A 17912-nucleotide genomic window follows, 5' to 3' on the forward strand; every position below is an offset into this window, starting at 1 on the left:
TTTTTTCCAGTAAACATGCTGTCCTGGAAGCCCTTTTCGGAATGCTTGATCAGATTTTAATTAGGCGCAATATCGAATTCCAAAGATATTGTTTTTTTTATGTCATAAATATTTTTTGTTATTTTATGTAATTAGTGTCCCTTATGCGAGATGGAAGTGCAGCGAGGCGTGTCCTTGGTTTTTGTGTACAGGGTGATCAAGAATAAAATCATTTTGAAATAGGACGATTCTCACTTGAAATTGACCATTAAAATTGTTTTCATAAAACGTAGACACATTAACCCCCGTATATTCACTTATTATTTCTATTGTGTTTTTCATTTTTAAGAAATATGCAATTTTGAAATCAAATGATTCTCCCACTTTTTTTTTTCAAGGACATTGCAAATTTGCGATTCTGGCATGACGGAGCCGATATATTTATTACTGTACAAATAGAATTTGATAAAATCACATTGTACGATGCATGATAATTAGCTCAGCTGAATAAAAGGCATTCTTTAATTCTAACATTTTTAAATAAAAATGAATATCTTATTTGGAAGTTTTTATTTTGGAGAATCTCTTCCCCCCCCCCCCCCAGTTCATTGATGTGACCTCTTGCAACCCATAGGGCTTTAGCCTATCTTACCCTGTGATGAACCAGATTTTCTTTTTAGCAAAGCAACACATACCATTGTTTACCAGACGATATGTCCCATTTTATAAGAAACTGTCTTGCACATTTATATAGACGATTATTTTACTATTCTTAATTACGGCAGATAACTTTATCCACATTACAGCCATCATTACCAAGCCACCCCCCCCCCCCAACAATCTGCAGCAGGGCTCTTAGGCTAGGAATTTTGACGGTCCCATGTAACCTTTTCAGACCTCTGTGCCACAAATGTAAGGGTTGCTTTTTCTCACAGTATAATTTTTTTTTACCTCAGGGAGTTAAGCCCTAACTTTAAGGATTATGAGAGTTTTGAGTTAGAAATATGGTGAATATGAACTTTGTGGGCTTTCATCAGATGGCAGCACTTGAGCTTTTAGGGGACGTTTCAAGATGGCTTGAAGGAAAAAAAAATTTTTTTTTTTAATCATTCAAAAACACAATGCAAAATGATGTAAAATGCGATATATTTAAACATATGCAAGTGAATCGACATATATGAGTTGTCAAGGGATAATTATGCTTGTACTGACAACCAATCAACAAAATTAATGATCATAGTCAAAATAATTTTCACAGTCATATATAATGTACATGTTAATAATAGTCATATATATAAAGCGGCAATTTTAATTCAAGTACTGTATTCGCATAGTCCCGTGATATACATTTAAAAATAGTCTTCAATGTTAGTGATAGCAGCAACGTAACAAAATAATTCCTTTTTAAATTTAGAATACAAAGCTATATTTGTTAATTCAAATGGAAAGGCGTAAATTTTAAGAGCTAAGTGTTTTTTAAATATCTCTTTTCTATGTAAAGGTATTTCAAAAATTTCACCAGGTCTTCCAGGGAAATGAATTTTTTAGGAGAGCATAAATTCTTATTTTTATGAAGTGTCAATATCGATTTGTAGACAACCAAGTGTTGTAGACACAAGATGTCTTTGAGAGTAGCACCAGAAATCAAAACCGAATAATTTAAAAAGTTTAATAAAATCTATGTTGAGAGGTTATGATAGGAAGTAGGTTGGTTTTATAATCATATCCCCAAGTTGTTATTCCATATTGTAATGAAGATTGTATCCATGCATAGTATAATGTTCGTAAAAAGGAAGGATGGACAATTTTATGAAGATGATAGAACCTGTAGAGAAAATATCTAAGTTTTTTGGTTAGTATCGTGAGATTTCCCATTTCAAGTTTGAATCTAACTGGATTCCAAGATATTTCCAAGGAAAACCTATTTACATTAGGACAGTTGCAATCATTTCTTGAGCAGTCTGTAAGATGTGATTTGAATGCTATGTTTGAATTGCTATCTCCAATCAAGCTGTAATAAACAAATTTAGTTTTTTGGAGATTCAGTTTCATATCGTTATTATTGAACCAATGATTGATTATTAGAAGATCATGTTCAACCTGTCTTTTAAGCAAATGTACATCAGTACAGGAATAGAGAATTACAGAATCATCCGTGTATGTTATTATTTTACCGAAGAGTTTCAGCGTACAAAAATCATTAATGAAAATGATGAAAAAGAATAGGACCTAAAATAGAGCCCCGAGGAACTCCTTTTGTTATATTTGTGTATTCACTAAAACAATTATTTATCTTAACCCTGTTTTCTATCGTTTAGATAAGACTTGAACCACTGTAACATTTCACCATAATATTCAAAAATACCAGGGAAAACATGCATACACCTTTTTGTGGAATGTAAAAACAAATGATCTATGCAAGTTGAGGTGTCAGCTGTTACTCTGGTCTGGTGATAATTACATAAAATTCATAAAAGTTGATTTATTACATAAAATTTAACAATAAAATTCTGTAAGTGAATAAATGAAAAATAATTTTTTTTTAAATTTTTTGTTTAAGGTTTTTAATGCATTTTTTTGAATATTAAAAATGATTTTGAAAATTTCAAAAAATAAATTCTCGAGTCTGAAAGGGCCACAGCGTATTCATAGCATGAAAACAAAAAAATTACCAGAATCGTTCAGGGCTGGAACCCCGCCCTTGTGGAGGTTACGGTCATTACTTTTTTTCCCCGTAAATAAAGACATCGGAAGTATTTCGAACCTGTGGTTTGCCCATCCTAAGCTTTATATAGAAAATTGAGTTCTGAACCATTTCTAGGATGCTCAGTCCCTTGCCAAAAATGCCTGTCAACCACAGCATCCTCGGCTCTGACTACATGGCCAGTAACATAGAAGTATAACGAGGTGAGTTTTAATATGAAATTTATTCAAGTTAGTTTCTGGTGCTCCAGAGCCCCACAAATAAGAAGCTGAGTTTTTCTCTTTACTTTTCTTTGACTGTTCCAGAAAAATAACTGGGTGGGAGTGCTAAAATTTATACTTGTTCCACTTGTGACATTCTTGTTTATGATATAACGATCACTGTTCCCCATAGTTCTCTCAACATCTTTTCGCCAAGGTATGGCTCAAAAGTGATATATGTAAATTTTCAGTAAAGTTCATTATTTTTAAACTCTTGTCCGACTAAAGCTTGACTTGCTGCTCCTACAACCTGCCGCCAGTGCACTCTTAATATATGGGTCCAGTTGGGGGACTCAGAAAAATGAGTTGAATTTTTCGAGAACTTACTTGGTAGGGGCATCAGAAGAATCACTGTAATGACCCCCCCCCCCCCATGATGCTCTTAAGATGGTCCTGCCTGTCGCCTAGGTGCACTGCACTCTTGCTTAAGCCACCCAGGCTCCAATAGAGAAAATGACCAGAAATTTCATTAAATTCGGGGGGGGGGGGGAGGTGGGTCCTTGATGGATCACATTGGTTTTTATTGCTTTAACAGTGAAAGTTAGCTAAAGCAGTAGCCTGCTATAAATACATATACAGGGCCCCAAAAATCTCTGTATTGGCTCCCTACTCCTTGGTTGGGGCCCATGGATTTTACTGGTTGGTAAGATGAATGCAAATGAAAAATTTGTGGCCTTCAAGTAGGGGGGATGCAAAATAGCTTCAGGCCAAGGACCCCCCATGGGAGAAGTTAACTCATTTTGGAGGGGGGGGGGAATCTTTGATGAATCTCATTGGTTTTTGTTGCTTTAATATTGTAAAGTTCGTCAGTAAGCTGGTACTTTCACATGCAACATTTCGTAACAATCTGAAGAAATGCGACAAAATAAAAAAGATATGTGACGAGAAAAGGGGGTGTTTGCCACTGAAGGTAATGGAGGAGGAGTTTTGCCACCCTAACATATAGTGCATGCCACTCCATATATATATGCATATATTTTTATTATGCATTTTCACTGATTTAATATATATAGTCTGAGAATAACAATTGATTCATTGTATCCAAAACAATACAGTGGGTATCTGGATTTTCTTGCCGAAATAAGAGCGACTGAGGTTGTCACGACTGAGGTTAATAAAGCCTGTCCAAGCTGACGAAATAGGTGGCATGTTTCTTCCATCATTAACGAGGAAATTCTGGCATGTTCTAATGAAGTATCCCTTGAGAAAATTCAATTCAGAATTGTGTTGCTTTTTTAAAAACGAATGCTTTATCAAAATCAAAATAATGTGACCATTGCCAACAGTGTTGGGCAATAGCCGAATTATCCGTCCGTCCCTTCTCAACATGCTTTCAGTGTTCCAGAACTCCAATATTTAGATTTCTTCTAGTTTGGCCAATATATCCATTTTCGCAATTCTTGCATGGGATGAAGTAGATACCAGATTCTTTGGAGGGTGAGATAAGATCTTTCAGATGGGAAAAGGTGAGTATATTTGTTGGCTCACCCTCGACTTCTCACGACTCATTCGTGTGAATTCTGACCACGAGGTCCTGATGACGGCTCTCCATTGAAGAGCCGAAACGCGTCGACAATTCGACCAATTGAATTTGTCTTAAAAACGTGACAATTTTTGTATAAATTAAAACCAGGCAAAGTTTCTCATTTTTGTGATAATATACATACATTCATTCCATTCTTAGAATAAGACAACCATAAGTATTCTTTATGGGCATTGTATAATATTTTATCATGTGTATATATTGTTTGTAATTTGTGTTAATTGCATTTTTAATTGGGTTGCTGTATTTAACATATGACAACCATATTTTTATGGGCATCTTTTTATCAGCCACCTCGTTGGGCATTTTGCCTGTTGTGGCGTTGTATTTGTATTTGCATATACTAACAGGATTAGAGAAGTGACCATTGTAAAGGCATCGCCTGAAACGTATTGCTAGGGAACCACGGTAATCAAAGTAAACGTTTCGAAAGTGATTGTTGAGGCCCAAAAACCATTGTTGCCCGACAGTTTTTTGCCCATTTGGGACATTTACCCTGCTCTGATGAAATTTTAAAGTAGCCCATCATTCAAGTCGGGTCCCATTTGGTATATATGCAAAATTTTACAACGATCAATCTAAAATTGTAGATTTGTATAGAGAACATACATACATAGACAGACAATCAATTTTATATATATAGATAACTAAATGCATCTGTAATTTTAGAATTTAAAGGTCATATTCTCAGAGCTGCCCTTAGGGTAGGTGATAGGTACAACTGCACCTAGTCCTACAGTTTCAGGAGGCCCAGAACTCATGATAATAGAAGTGGAAAAAAAAAACAATCACCACATTAACCCTTTTTTCAATTTGAAATAGAGGTCCCATAAAAATTGATGTTTGCCCATTGGCGATTAAATTAATTTTGTTTCTAGTTGGGGGTCAGAGGGACCAAAAACCCCGAATCAATTAGGGATGCCCGAAAGCTTTCACAAATTATTCTGGAATTACTTCTCTTTCATCAATTTTGGAATTTTTCTTTCACTAATTCTCAATTTTCTTCATTCATTGTAAATTATATATCATTTAATAATTCTGGAATTACTTCTTTCAATTATTCTGGATTTCCATCAATTATAGAATTATTTCTTTCAATAATTTTGAAATCATTTATTATTTTTCTGGAAATATTTCATTAATACTGGAATAACTCTTCTTCCATTATTTCTGGGACTCTTATTTTTCACCAATTTTCAAATATTATTCTCCTCATATATAATTTGAAAATTCGGAATTATAATTTTCATTAATTTCGGAATTACAGTAAAACCTCTCTTTTGCAGACACCAATGGGACAAAAAAAGTTCATCCACAAAAGAAAGGTGACCGTTAATCAGGGATTTGAAATGCATACTTTTATTTTACACAGGGGAATTGGCGTACGGAAAGTGGGGGTTTTGGGGTTGTAATCCCCCTCCCCAAGCCGAGATTACAATTTCATTTTGCAGGAAAAAACTTAACCACCACCCCCACTTAAGAAAAAAAAATTAACCTTCCCCTCCTTGAGCATGAGCGTCAAAAAGTGGAGCAGAGTGGTCTAGTACATATGAATTGGCATCATCATCGAGCACCCCTCCCACCAGACTTCCAAGTCTATTTCCGCCTATGCCCTTGAAAAAATTCTGCGTACATTTATGCACTGGGGGCAGGGCTGTCTTAAGAGCATCATGGTCCCCCAGGTCAAGTGATTTTTCTGAGGGCCTCCAGGCAAATTCTTGAAAATTTCAACCAGATCTCATTTTTGTGAGGCCCTTTTTCTCTTGATACCCCGGGCTGTGCCCATGGCACTGACAGGGGGATAATTATGATTTGGCTGTAAAAGAGGGTGACCGCATCTGGGTGAGTGTTTTTACTGCATTTCTTTTACTACTTCGGAACATATTTAGGGGCCGCTCAAGTATTACGTAAGCAAATTTTTAGCCATTTTTGACCCCCCCCCCCTTGTCAGCAAATTTCGTCATCAGCTCTGCCCCTCTGAATCCTAACTCATATTTTCATAGAGGGTGGTTGCTGACGTAAGCATTATCCAAATCCCCCATCGATGATGACGTAATACTTGAACGGCCCCTTAGACGCTGGAATTCTTCCAGTAGGTTCCACTTTTCGAATTTTTATACGATTCTCCGTCCCCAAAATATATACACATAACATTCATAGGTGGAGATGGACTTGGAAGTCTGGGGGGCACGATGATGTCAATTCATACATGCATATATACATTAGATCAGCCGACTTCACCTTTGATGCTGGGGGGGGGGGGGGGAAACAGGGTTACCTTAAGAATATCATGGGCCACCAGGCCAAGTGGTTTTTTGAAGGCCCTACCGGGTAAATCCTAGCAAATTTCAACCGGATCTCATGTTTGTGAGGCCCAGGTGTTAAGATGGCACTGCTGGTTGCAATGTCCCCACGCCCCCCCAAATTTTCGCCCATGATAACATGGATCTGGAACTTTCGCCCTGACATCTCGCCCCTGGAACGTTTTGTTTCCGTTACGTTTGGGCCCCGGCAATTCTGCCCCTGAGATTTCACCTGCCATGAATGTATGAGTGACCATATGAGTGATTGACTGTATGAGTGACCGTAAAATGGAATGTAGGAGTGTGTTAGTGACCACACAAATGACTAAGCGAGTGGCAGAATGACTCACCGTGTGACTGACCGAATAGATGCATGAGTGACCAAGTGAATGACCGCATGAGCGACCAAGTGATTAACTGTATGAGTGATCAAGTGAGTGATTGACCGTGTGAGTGACCAAGGGAGTTACTGAGCGATGGAACGTTTGAGTGACCGATTAAATGCTTGTGTAAGTTTCCGAGTCACTAATTAAATACTGGTGTAAGTTTCCTAGTGAGTGATTGAACATATGAGTGACCAAAAGAAATACTGAATGATTGAGCGTATGAGTGACTGACCGAATGACCGTATAAGTGACCAAGTGAATGACAGCATGAAGACCTACATAAGTGACTGTATATATGACCAGGTGAGTGATGGTACGAGTGTCCAAGTGAGTGATCAATCAAGGGACTGACCGTGTGAGTGACCAAGGGAGTTACTGAGTGATGGAATGCATAAGTGAATGTGTGACCAAGTGAGTGACTATTTGTTGAGTGACCGAAAGATTGATAAAGTGAATGAACGTATGATTGGCCCATTGAGCAATCACTCAAAGTGAGCCATTGAGTGATTGACAAAGTGAGCCACCTCATCCCCTCCCTTTTTATTAGGTGGTTACGTAGCACTGAGTGACTCACACTTTAATAGATCTTTAGAATTTGGAATTTTCAGTTAAAGCATAAAATACTTTTCCCAAATTTACGTTGCTGCGAAATTTTTCAATATAAGAAGAGGTATTACAATCCAGGGGGTGTACCACCTATTGATTCTTAATAAGAATCTGATTCTTAACTACGGATTTGATCTTTAGTTAAGAATCGAGAGGGAATTTTGCAACCACATTCTTAACTAAGAATCGTTTTCCTTCCGTAGTTAACAATCGAGTTAAGAATCGAGGCTACCCACTTCTTACGTCCGATTCTTCCGCTTACGACAGCCATCTTGTTTGTCGATCATGGCGTCAACTCTTGTTTTGTTAGAATATTTCTATGGCTCCTCATCCTCGGATGATGATTCTGGCGAAGATATCGGAATATATGTAAAACCGCCAGCGATTGATCCATTTCTGTTACCGAATAAAGAATTCCGACGAATGTACCGGTTATCAAAAACAAATGTTCGGAAGTTGTGTTTGGAATTGCGAGGCATGTTGCAGCCGAAGTCGGAGCTGAAGACAGCGATATCCGTCGAGAAAAGGGTAAGAATTTCAAATATATATATATATGCTAAATTTAAATAATTTATTAATAAAGTTTTTACTTTTCGGCCATTTTGAATACATGCTTGCTTTTTAAACTACGGTAAATCTTCGGGTTTTAAAATCGTATAGTAAATCGGAACCATGTAGGTTTCACTGAAGAGACTAAGCAACAACAATACTGAAAAATAATGATTCATCAGTCATAGAAACTTTGTACCAAAATAAAAGGCACATTTGATGATCAGTTAATATATTTGGATTCGTACATATAAATAATGTCCAACTATAATCATCATTGGCCTAAACGTGAATCGGCCTGATCCCCTTCAATATTTGCCACCTTATCTTCATAATATCTTTATGAATAATTGTTTCAGTCAGCCTTCCTCACAAATATGCGCTTATGATAAATATTGTCTGTTATCATGAATGTGGACTTTTATTCTCTCCCCCCCCCCCCGAGGGTGTAGACAGAAATTTCGTTCGGGGGGGGGCAGATCCCTCAAGTTCCCCCTCCCTACATTTCACAATCTTGATACTATTGTAATACAAATACAACGCCACAACAGGTGAAATGCCCAACGAGGTGGCAGAGAAAAAGATGCCTATATATACCTTTAATATATATAAAATGTAAGGTAATGTAATATATATATCCATTGAATAACTCTATTATTTACAACCCCATGTAATGATGACCCCTTTAAAATATTTCTAATCCCTCAATATTTCCAATAACTATGGCAATGACCGAAGTGATTGCAAATCTGCGAGCTTTTTTTGTAATGTAAATAGCCTCCATATGAAATGCTTGTACAGAAGCAAAAACTTATGGAGATTTGAGACATCTCAATATATATAATGCATACAGAAATATAAATTTATGTATGTACACACACATAACATTTATGTTTGCATAAAATGATTCCTAACGTATATATACACAGTGGCAGCCAGGGGCGTCGGAAGTGTTTCGAACCTGTGGGTGCCCGTCTTGAGATTCATGTAGGAAATTCCGATTTTTGAATCAATTCTGTGGGTGCTCGGACCCTTTCTACAATCTTCCGTGGGTGCTCAAGCACCCACGGCTCCGACGCCAGTGGTGGCAGCATTGCATATGACGTTCCCACGAAGTTTTTAATTCAGCTTATTTTAATGGTCCCTACTACATTTAAAACTTTTCTCTGATTACAATGTTTCTTTTTATTGTTTTTAAAAAGGGTTATAGGCGGGATACATTGTTCATAACTTTTTGGTTCTTCATCGAAAAATTGATTAAAAACCTTTTTTTTGACTGTTACAGGTGCTTTGTGCTTTGCGGTTTTACGCAACAGGGTCCTACCAAAAAAGTTTGAGCCAGGATTTGAATTTTTGCATCAGCCAACAATCGGTCAGTAACTCCATAATAAAAGTTACAGATGCCATAAATGACCTACTGCTCGACAAATATGTTGTGTTCCCCGCAGCATCTGAGTATTCTAACTTACGGCTCAGATTCATGCAAGAATTGGGGTTTCCTGGGGTCATAGGCGCTATAGATTGCACGCACGTTGCAATCGAGGCACCTTCATTAACTGATAGCAGATATCCTGAACATGCCTATGTAAACAGAAAATTCTATCACTCAATCAACACAGAGCTGGTGAGCCATATGATTTTGAAAATTTCTTACTATAAAAATAATCACAAAACTATGTTGAAGTGACGTGGTTTACCTTTATCTTAGCACAGCATATTTTTTTGTATTCTCACAGATATGTGATGTAGATATGAGGATCTTGCATGTAAATGCTAGATATCCTGGCTGTACGCATGACTCTTTTATTTGGAGGAATGATGTCATACGGAGAAGGCTAGAGGATGAACATCTTCACTCTGATCAAGCCGGCATTCTTCTAGGTTTGTATTGTTTTTCTTCATTATCCTCAATGATGCCACCATACCACAGCCAATATTGAGAAATACATTATTGTTCCCATTTCTGTGAATTGTAATTAAATAATTTACATTCCAGGTGACAGCGGGTACCCCCTTGAACCATGGCTTTTGATACCAGTCTGCAATCCCCAAACTGCCGCAGAAAGGGATTATAACACCGCCCATACTTCTGCTCGGTGTATTATAGAAAGGTGCAACGGTGTTTTAAAGTCACGGTTTAGGTGTTTAAGCAAGGCCAGAACGATGAAATATAAGCCAACAACGGCATCCAAAATCGTAAATGCATGCGTGGTGTTGCACAATATGTGCATTGATGAGAAAATGGATTTTGTGTGCAACGTACCGCTGGATGATGACGATCATTTGCCTCCACCGGATGATGAAACCTCTACCCACCCGAGAAGTAGGGGCGCAGAAAGGTTGAGGGAACGATTCATCGAGATGAATTTCACTTAACTGAAGCGTAAGTTTTAAACTTCAATTGCATGCCTCGAATTGCATGATAAACTATTTAAAAGTTTGGTATAGCTGATGGGCAAATGTCCTCTTAACTCTTGAATGCAAAATATATATATATATAAATCATGAATTGGCTTTGCGTGAGAACTTTGCTGTTTATTACAATGGTGTCTTGTCAATTACTATGTTGATGAAAAGAGAACATTTTTATGAGACGAAATGTTTTTTTGGCCAAGATGACTAGCTGATCACACAAGATACAACCAAAAGTGGATTTTAGTCAGATGAAGTCCCGGGTGCAAGAGAAAACATTGAGGAAATGCTTAAATTAGAAAAAAGTGCAAAGTTATGGTTTTTCAAGACCCTTCAGAAGTTGTTGACCCGGGCGCTTGGCCAGTGCACCTGCCTTTGGATACAACATATTCAAAAATTAACACAAGTGCATACACCGTTGCAAGTAGGTGGGTCCCGGTTACATTACATTGGGCTGTGAAATGCATGCTCGTCCCCCAGCCAACAAAGTATGTAGTTGTAGCTTTGTATGTGGGGAATATATGATCATGTAATGCTGAAATGTTCCAGATTAGCGAGAATTGATATGCATTTCCATGTAATTATTCATCGCTTATTTCCTTTCATTTGCCTCATCATTGATACAATGTGCTAATTTCCTTAATGCTTCTATTAACCCTAGTTCAACTGTATTTATAAGTTAATGGTTGATTTTTTTTTTTTTTTGTTCATTAGGTTTGGAATTAAGATGCGAGATGTCATACCAATCTCTTCTGAATATTGATGCCTCCAGCCAATCATAATTACGACTATAGTCAGCCAAAATATGATTTTCTATTATTTTGGTGGGGATACAGTCGAGTACATTTATAACATACCCTGGATATGACACACACGGTTTTGTATTAGCATACCTTGTATACAGTAGTATTGCATATAGCAGCATATCTTACTTATAAGATACATGTTGGTCATAATTTAGGCTTTCCAAATCAGAAGCTCACTGCTGTGTGGAGCATGGTGAATATTGCCAGAACGCTCATGATTGGCACATGTTTTTCTGGTGACAATTCATTTCCTTGCAACGTGTAATAATACACTTGAATCTACTGATAACCTACATCTGTACTTGGTACATTTTTCGTAGCTTGTGGGTTCAATTCTCTCACACTCAACCAACAAGATTGTCTTGCTGTTTATTAATGGCTAGGGAGCTGACCCATTCCTTTGTTATTGGTTTGTAATGAAAGAAGAATCATTAGGAAATATAATATAAAGCTTGCTATGTTTTTCCTGTGCTATAATGACGGCTAAGATTCCATAAGCAGGGTTGCACCAAATTTGGCGATTATTTTCTATCGCCCACCTTGGCATTGTAGCTTTCAAAATGTTTCATTGGTGACAGTACCGTTTTTTGAAGGTAACGTGCTGCCATTATCAATTTCTTTTGCGCCAGTTCCTATTTTTACCAGTGTCTTACGTCTCATTATGTAGTGTTCATCATTATTGACTCGAAGCCCTGTTTGTCATCACGTATCCTTTGCTTGAGAATTTTTATTTTAATGGCAGATGTCAGGTATTAATGGCATTCTCAGCTCATCTATGAAAAAGTATAGTCTGAGGAGTTTTTCAGCATGATACCTGCAAAAAATATTGGTTTTTGCCCAAAATGTACCACTAGCATGGTTTCAAACATAAATCGTACCAAGAAACTCGGTTGGCATTGGATTTGCCAGAATAAGAACTCGAAGCCCAAATGTGATGGGTTGGTGAATCTTGCAGCCAATATTTTCTTCATTGGTTCCAGCTTTTTTCTCATGATATTCTTGCCAAAAAAAGAGTGCCAAATTTCTTTTCATTTCGGCCATCTTGATTTTCACCATGTTGCAGATGTTATGGTTAGCAAAAAAATCTAGGTCACCAAGAAGGAAAGACTTTGACGGAATTGAAAATTGCCAAATTTGTCGCAATCCTGCTTATGGAATCTTAGCCATCATGATCATTGTATTATATCAATATTAAATTATATTTCATTGCAATATATTATCATGAGAGCAGCCATGAAAAATAAAAGAAATAAACCCTGCGGGAATGGGTGTTTAGAGATAAATTTCAAGAGACACTTTATAAAAGAAATTGCATCCTCAAAAATACACATTCAACAATGTTTAACATGCAGCAAGACTCTTAATCACCAAAGGGGTATCTTATAAGCGAACTCGACTGCTTGTTTTATTTTTTGTAGATAAATATTGAACAAAAAATTAAAGGCAGACATTATTTGAGCATTGTGTAATGTATTTGCATTTTACAGCGTCACAGAAATTGTCATTTAAAAACACAATGAATGAAATTTTGTCAACCATTAATCAACGAATAAAATTTTTGTTAGTAACCTTTATTCAGGCAACGATTGATTTTTTTTCTTCTTAATACACTATCTGTACTGTGTGATTAGCAAGTTTCATTTTTTTTGCCATCAGTACTGATATTTATAATTGTTTCATTTTAGGGTCCATTCGTTAAATGATGTAGTAGGTAATTAAATTATAAGTTGGCAAGGCCACAGGTTATGTGGATTTGCAAATACCAGTGTTGGGAATTCATACAAGTTCTTTGTGTTTTCTTCTATTTAGCACAACTCAATTATATACGGTAGTTTTTTCCCTCACCTCTGAAAAAATATCACTGCGGAAGGAACAATCTTGGTTGTGGCATGTGAATGCTTTTTCAAAAATTTTAATTCCATTCTTGAATTTAAAAAAAATTCTCAAATTTTGAACATCTTATAAATGCATTACAGGATGCCAAAACTATACTCAGTGTGGTAGGCACTCAAAGTAATAAATTATGTGATGACTTTGTATTCGATGCACTTCCGTTTGGCTTTTCGTCTTTGGGCATAGGTGCTTGACGTACCATGTGTACAAGATTCAGGAGTGTCGGCATGTGAGACATCCATTACCACCTAGAGATAGGCCTTCGCACTCTGCTTGTGACATATAATAAATATTCCATTATCCCTCAGAATATTCGGGGGGGGGGGAATTCCCTGCTTTGTGCCAGTATCATCGTTGCGAGGAAAAATGATCGGGCTCAAAATTGGCAATCACTATGCGGTATTTGTGAGTCAATCAGGTATATATTCTATGCCGGAATATGATGCTGTGGTTCAAAATGTGGCAGACTTGCTAGGTAGTCTCAATGACGTTTATGGCAAACACTGCAGAGGTCTCCTATCTGTAGTTGATGGCTGAGCCCTCGTACAAAGTTTATTGGAGGAGGGGAGGCAAGCAGCCCGAGTTCCGGTGTGTACGTATAAGTTGAACTCGTCTGCCGATACACACGCAAACACAATCTGCATTGCGATAGTCTAATTTATCAAAAAATATAGAACTAAAAACAGTGACAAACTGAACATTTTTATGAAAATAAGACGGCAGTCAAATATTTTGCACGAACGGAGAGAATGGGATGTGTGTGTAGCCTCATTTTAAAATTTGCAGTGTGGCATGTGCATCGAAAATCTAGATTGTAGCACAGCCACAGAAATGGTTGGCCACCAGTCTTGAAATATTGAGAATTTCACTACACTTCAAAATGTTAGCATATTATTTTGCTATAAGTGAAGCAGTAACACAAAAAAAGTAGATTATCTAAAATTTGAAGTAAAAATGTAATTTGATGCATGATTCGTGCATCCATATTCACCGTGCTAACTAGTAGCTAGCACCAAATCGTGTCTCAAAAGAAATCTCTAAACAGCAGCATTACTGTACAACAGGAACTTACCAAATCTCCAAGCAACTGTCACATTAGTGGCCATTATTTGTAGGTTATTGCTGTTGTCCAGAGGGTCAGTTTTTCATAAGAAATTGAATTGAAATTTTTCATTGTATCTAAAATCAAATTTTTACTAATTAGAAGCTGTTTATTGGCACAACATTTTACAATACGTTAATTCGTATGACTATCTTTAATTTGTTTTTGAAAAAAAGACTCAAGGTTCTAAAAAACATTTTATTTACATATTTCCACGAGATGAAAGGAAAAAATATGATGAAAAACTGTAAATGAAAATAAAGCCGGGTCATTTATTTGCAATTGCTGTGGCAATTCTGTTTAGCGCTGCAGCAACTGAATTCATAGCATTTGCCACAGCATGCAGTCCTGTTTCAACACACTCCTCTTGGCTGCCGATTGCCTCAGCAACCGCTTGCAGAGCCTCTGCTGTTCTTTTCTGGGCATCAGCAGCACCAGATTTAGAATCGATCAGTTTATTGATAGCCTCCTCTTTGCGTTTCCTCTTCGGTCGCTTCTGGAATGTGAACGACCTTTGAAGAGGTCTGGGAGTGCTTGTCACAGGTGCCGATGATGTGCTTGCCACGGGCACTGTGGATGTGCTTGCCACGGGCACTGTGGATGTGCTTGCCACGGGCACTGCTGATGTGCTTGCCACGGGCACTGTGGATGTGCTTGCCACGGGCACTGTGGATGTGCTTGCCACAGGTTCTGAAAAATAATTTCATTTTGTACATTAAGTTTCGCAGTTAAAGTAATTTATGTACTACATGTTAAAATAGGTGGGCAAAGTAAAAGTGTAGGGTAATTTTGTGCCTATTTTAACTGCACATAGGCAAGGGAGCTTTGCGTAATCCATACGACAATGCAACAAACATTACACATGCATGATGCTACTTTTTCTCAAGCGGAATAAAACTATCTCGCAATGGGAAAACAAGGGAAATTTTTTTCTTCTTACCAAAAGCTGCTGGAGTCGGACTCGCCAACATACTCTGCACAATGCTGACATCAATGTACTCTTCATCACTGCCAGGAGGTGGATATGCAGAGGATGTGTCTGTAGCACACTGTGATGGCTGAAAAGAAAGGCACTTAAATATTAAACATTGTCGCATATTAATTATCGATATGAAACAATGAATTATTTCCATAAATGGAATAATCCCCTTTGCAAGAAACTATTCTTTAACATTCTATTGAAGAAGAGGTTAAATCCCAATGTACGGTATACTGCTGCATGCATGTTGACTTTTTTTAATCATCAGGTCTAATTTAGAGCTTTTTGCTAGGGTTACCAGAACGAGAACATCAAATTGCATTAATTACCACAAAAAATATTCTAGCCCAACGTGTGCTTTCTTTTCATACTACGTCCGTTGATTCCTGGGACTTCGCAATATTTGTCTTAAAAACGTGGCAATTTTTGTATAAATTGCATTAAGAATGCTCTGTTTGTTGCTCATAAACATATGTTGGGGGACAGTGCAGTCTTTTTTCTGAGGCCCTATCTGACAAATTCTCAAAAGATTCAACCACTTCTAATTTTTCTGAGGCCCCTCTTCTCCAGAGGTGCCCATGCATTAAGACAGCACTGGTTGGCGACATAGTTTTGGTATACTCAAAAAGTTGGTGATGGCATACAGTATATTGAGAATTAACATGCTCAATGCAGGGACTTGACATTTACAATTTCTCATTACACAATAGCTCAATATAACCACATACTTGTGATTACTGAATTCTACATTTTGTAGCTTTTCCATTACCAGTATCAAAAATGGCTTCAGTGGCACGGATTGGAATGTTGAACAATTCATGTTGCAAACCCATCATACAGCTATCATCAGTACGAGGTAGGAGCAGCAGTCATTGCTGTTCAGGCTCCCCAACATGTTTCATTTCAAAAACATAAATGTATAAAAAAAAGTAACTTTACATAGTATGTAATGTTTCAGCAGATTTAACAATTTTAAAACTAAGAACAATCACACAATAAATTATACTAACTGCGGGCTGCTGTGCACGGCTGCTAGAGTTGGGTGCTCTCACTTCATCATCGCCGTACACAACCACATCTCCCATCAGGGCAACCACCCTCTCCTCTAGATGGTTGAGGGGCATCAAGCTTGCTACCCCTCCACCCGTCAGTGATGCCTCCATCCGAATGGCCGCTGCTTTTTTTTTTATCTCACACTTGAAGCTGGCCCACGTCTGAAAACAAGAAAAAAAAAAGAATGGGTAACTATTTCCGAACCACGTCACAGAGTCTGAAGTTATGCAGTTATTAATTTATGAAATGCGACAGAAAGGGTGTACACTTACTTTTTTCCAGTCCTTCCCGTTTTTTTTGGGCCCGTAAGGCATGCTGTTTAGAATGTGGGCAAGGTCATCCCACAGTCCTTCCCTCATGTCTCTCGTGAAGGACGGGGAAAACTTGCCCTCCACCATTTCCCTGTGCTCCTCTATAAATGTCACCATTTTCTCAAAATGAGCTGCAGTCGTCCTGTAGTTCCTTTTCCTTTTACTCTCCATTTTTCAATCGATGCGTACACAAATCTAGTATTAGAATGTAAACACCACACCAAAAATGCACGTGCAGATAGTGAATGGATGTTGCCACCGCAAATGAGGCAAATACAAACTTTAAATTAATAGTAGTAGTTGTTAACATTTCGCAGAGCTGTGATTGGTCAGTTGGAAAATTCCCCAAAAGGGGAATTTTTCTGTGTTTTCCTTGTCACGTGACCTTAAGAATAACTATTAACAATCACATCGTGGTTGCATTTGGAGCTCGATTCTTAACGCGATTCTTATGAACTGATTCTTACGTATGGATGATTGGTTATTAAGAATCAATAGGTGGTACACCCCCTGAACAAAAACATTGAAATCCCCCAAGGTACCTTTTCCCTCCCCTCACGCTTCCTAGATATCCAGATGGGTTTAAATAAAAACCTTCATACTTAGGTTCACCATGTATCATCAAGGAGAATGCAGGAAATAGCAATGCTGAATTGCAATACGGCTTATCACTAAATTTTGCCAAAAATTACAATTTATTGCACTTATATAGTCACTCACAGGGTCAGGGCAGGTGAAATGTCTGGGGGTAAATTTTCATTAAATTTATTTAATTTCATTTCTTAACTCTATCACCAGGGCCGGACTTTGGCAGGTGCGAAGGGTGCGGCCGCAAAAGGAGATGAAAATGTTTTGATTACATTTTGACTTCAACTTCTTAACAAAGCAATAGCTTAAAATTCAGTCCAAGATAGAGAACCTCTAAGTTTGAGGGCCGGGATAGATACAGTCGGTCCCCGCTTAGTAGGACTTATCATGCTCCTAACTCTAACAAATTCTCATTAAGATTACCCGTTTTAAGTGTTT

At 37.6% G+C, this 17912-nt stretch overlaps 1 protein-coding gene across 1 annotated transcript; it reads right to left on the reverse strand.

Annotated features, from left to right (window-relative positions):
- Positions 1–14727: 14727 nt before the first annotated feature.
- LOC149083865 (uncharacterized) lies at positions 14728–17221 on the reverse strand. Its single transcript, XM_089235416.1, has 4 exons — positions 16848–17221; positions 16533–16736; positions 15484–15601; positions 14728–15233 (listed from the first exon to the last, which is right to left on the reverse strand). The coding sequence occupies exons 1-4, from the start codon at positions 17055–17057 to the stop codon at positions 14812–14814; spliced, it is 954 nt and encodes a 317-aa protein (XP_089091542.1). The 5' UTR covers positions 17058–17221; the 3' UTR covers positions 14728–14811.
- Between the last annotated feature and the right edge of the window lie 691 nt (positions 17222–17912).

The sequence above is a fragment of the Pholcus phalangioides genome, unplaced genomic scaffold (genome assembly GCF_987345545.1).
Source record: "Pholcus phalangioides strain wild (caught in Gottingen) unplaced genomic scaffold, Ppha-v1.0 ptg000008l_1, whole genome shotgun sequence".
NCBI classification, from domain to species: Eukaryota; Metazoa; Arthropoda; class Arachnida; order Araneae; family Pholcidae; genus Pholcus; species Pholcus phalangioides.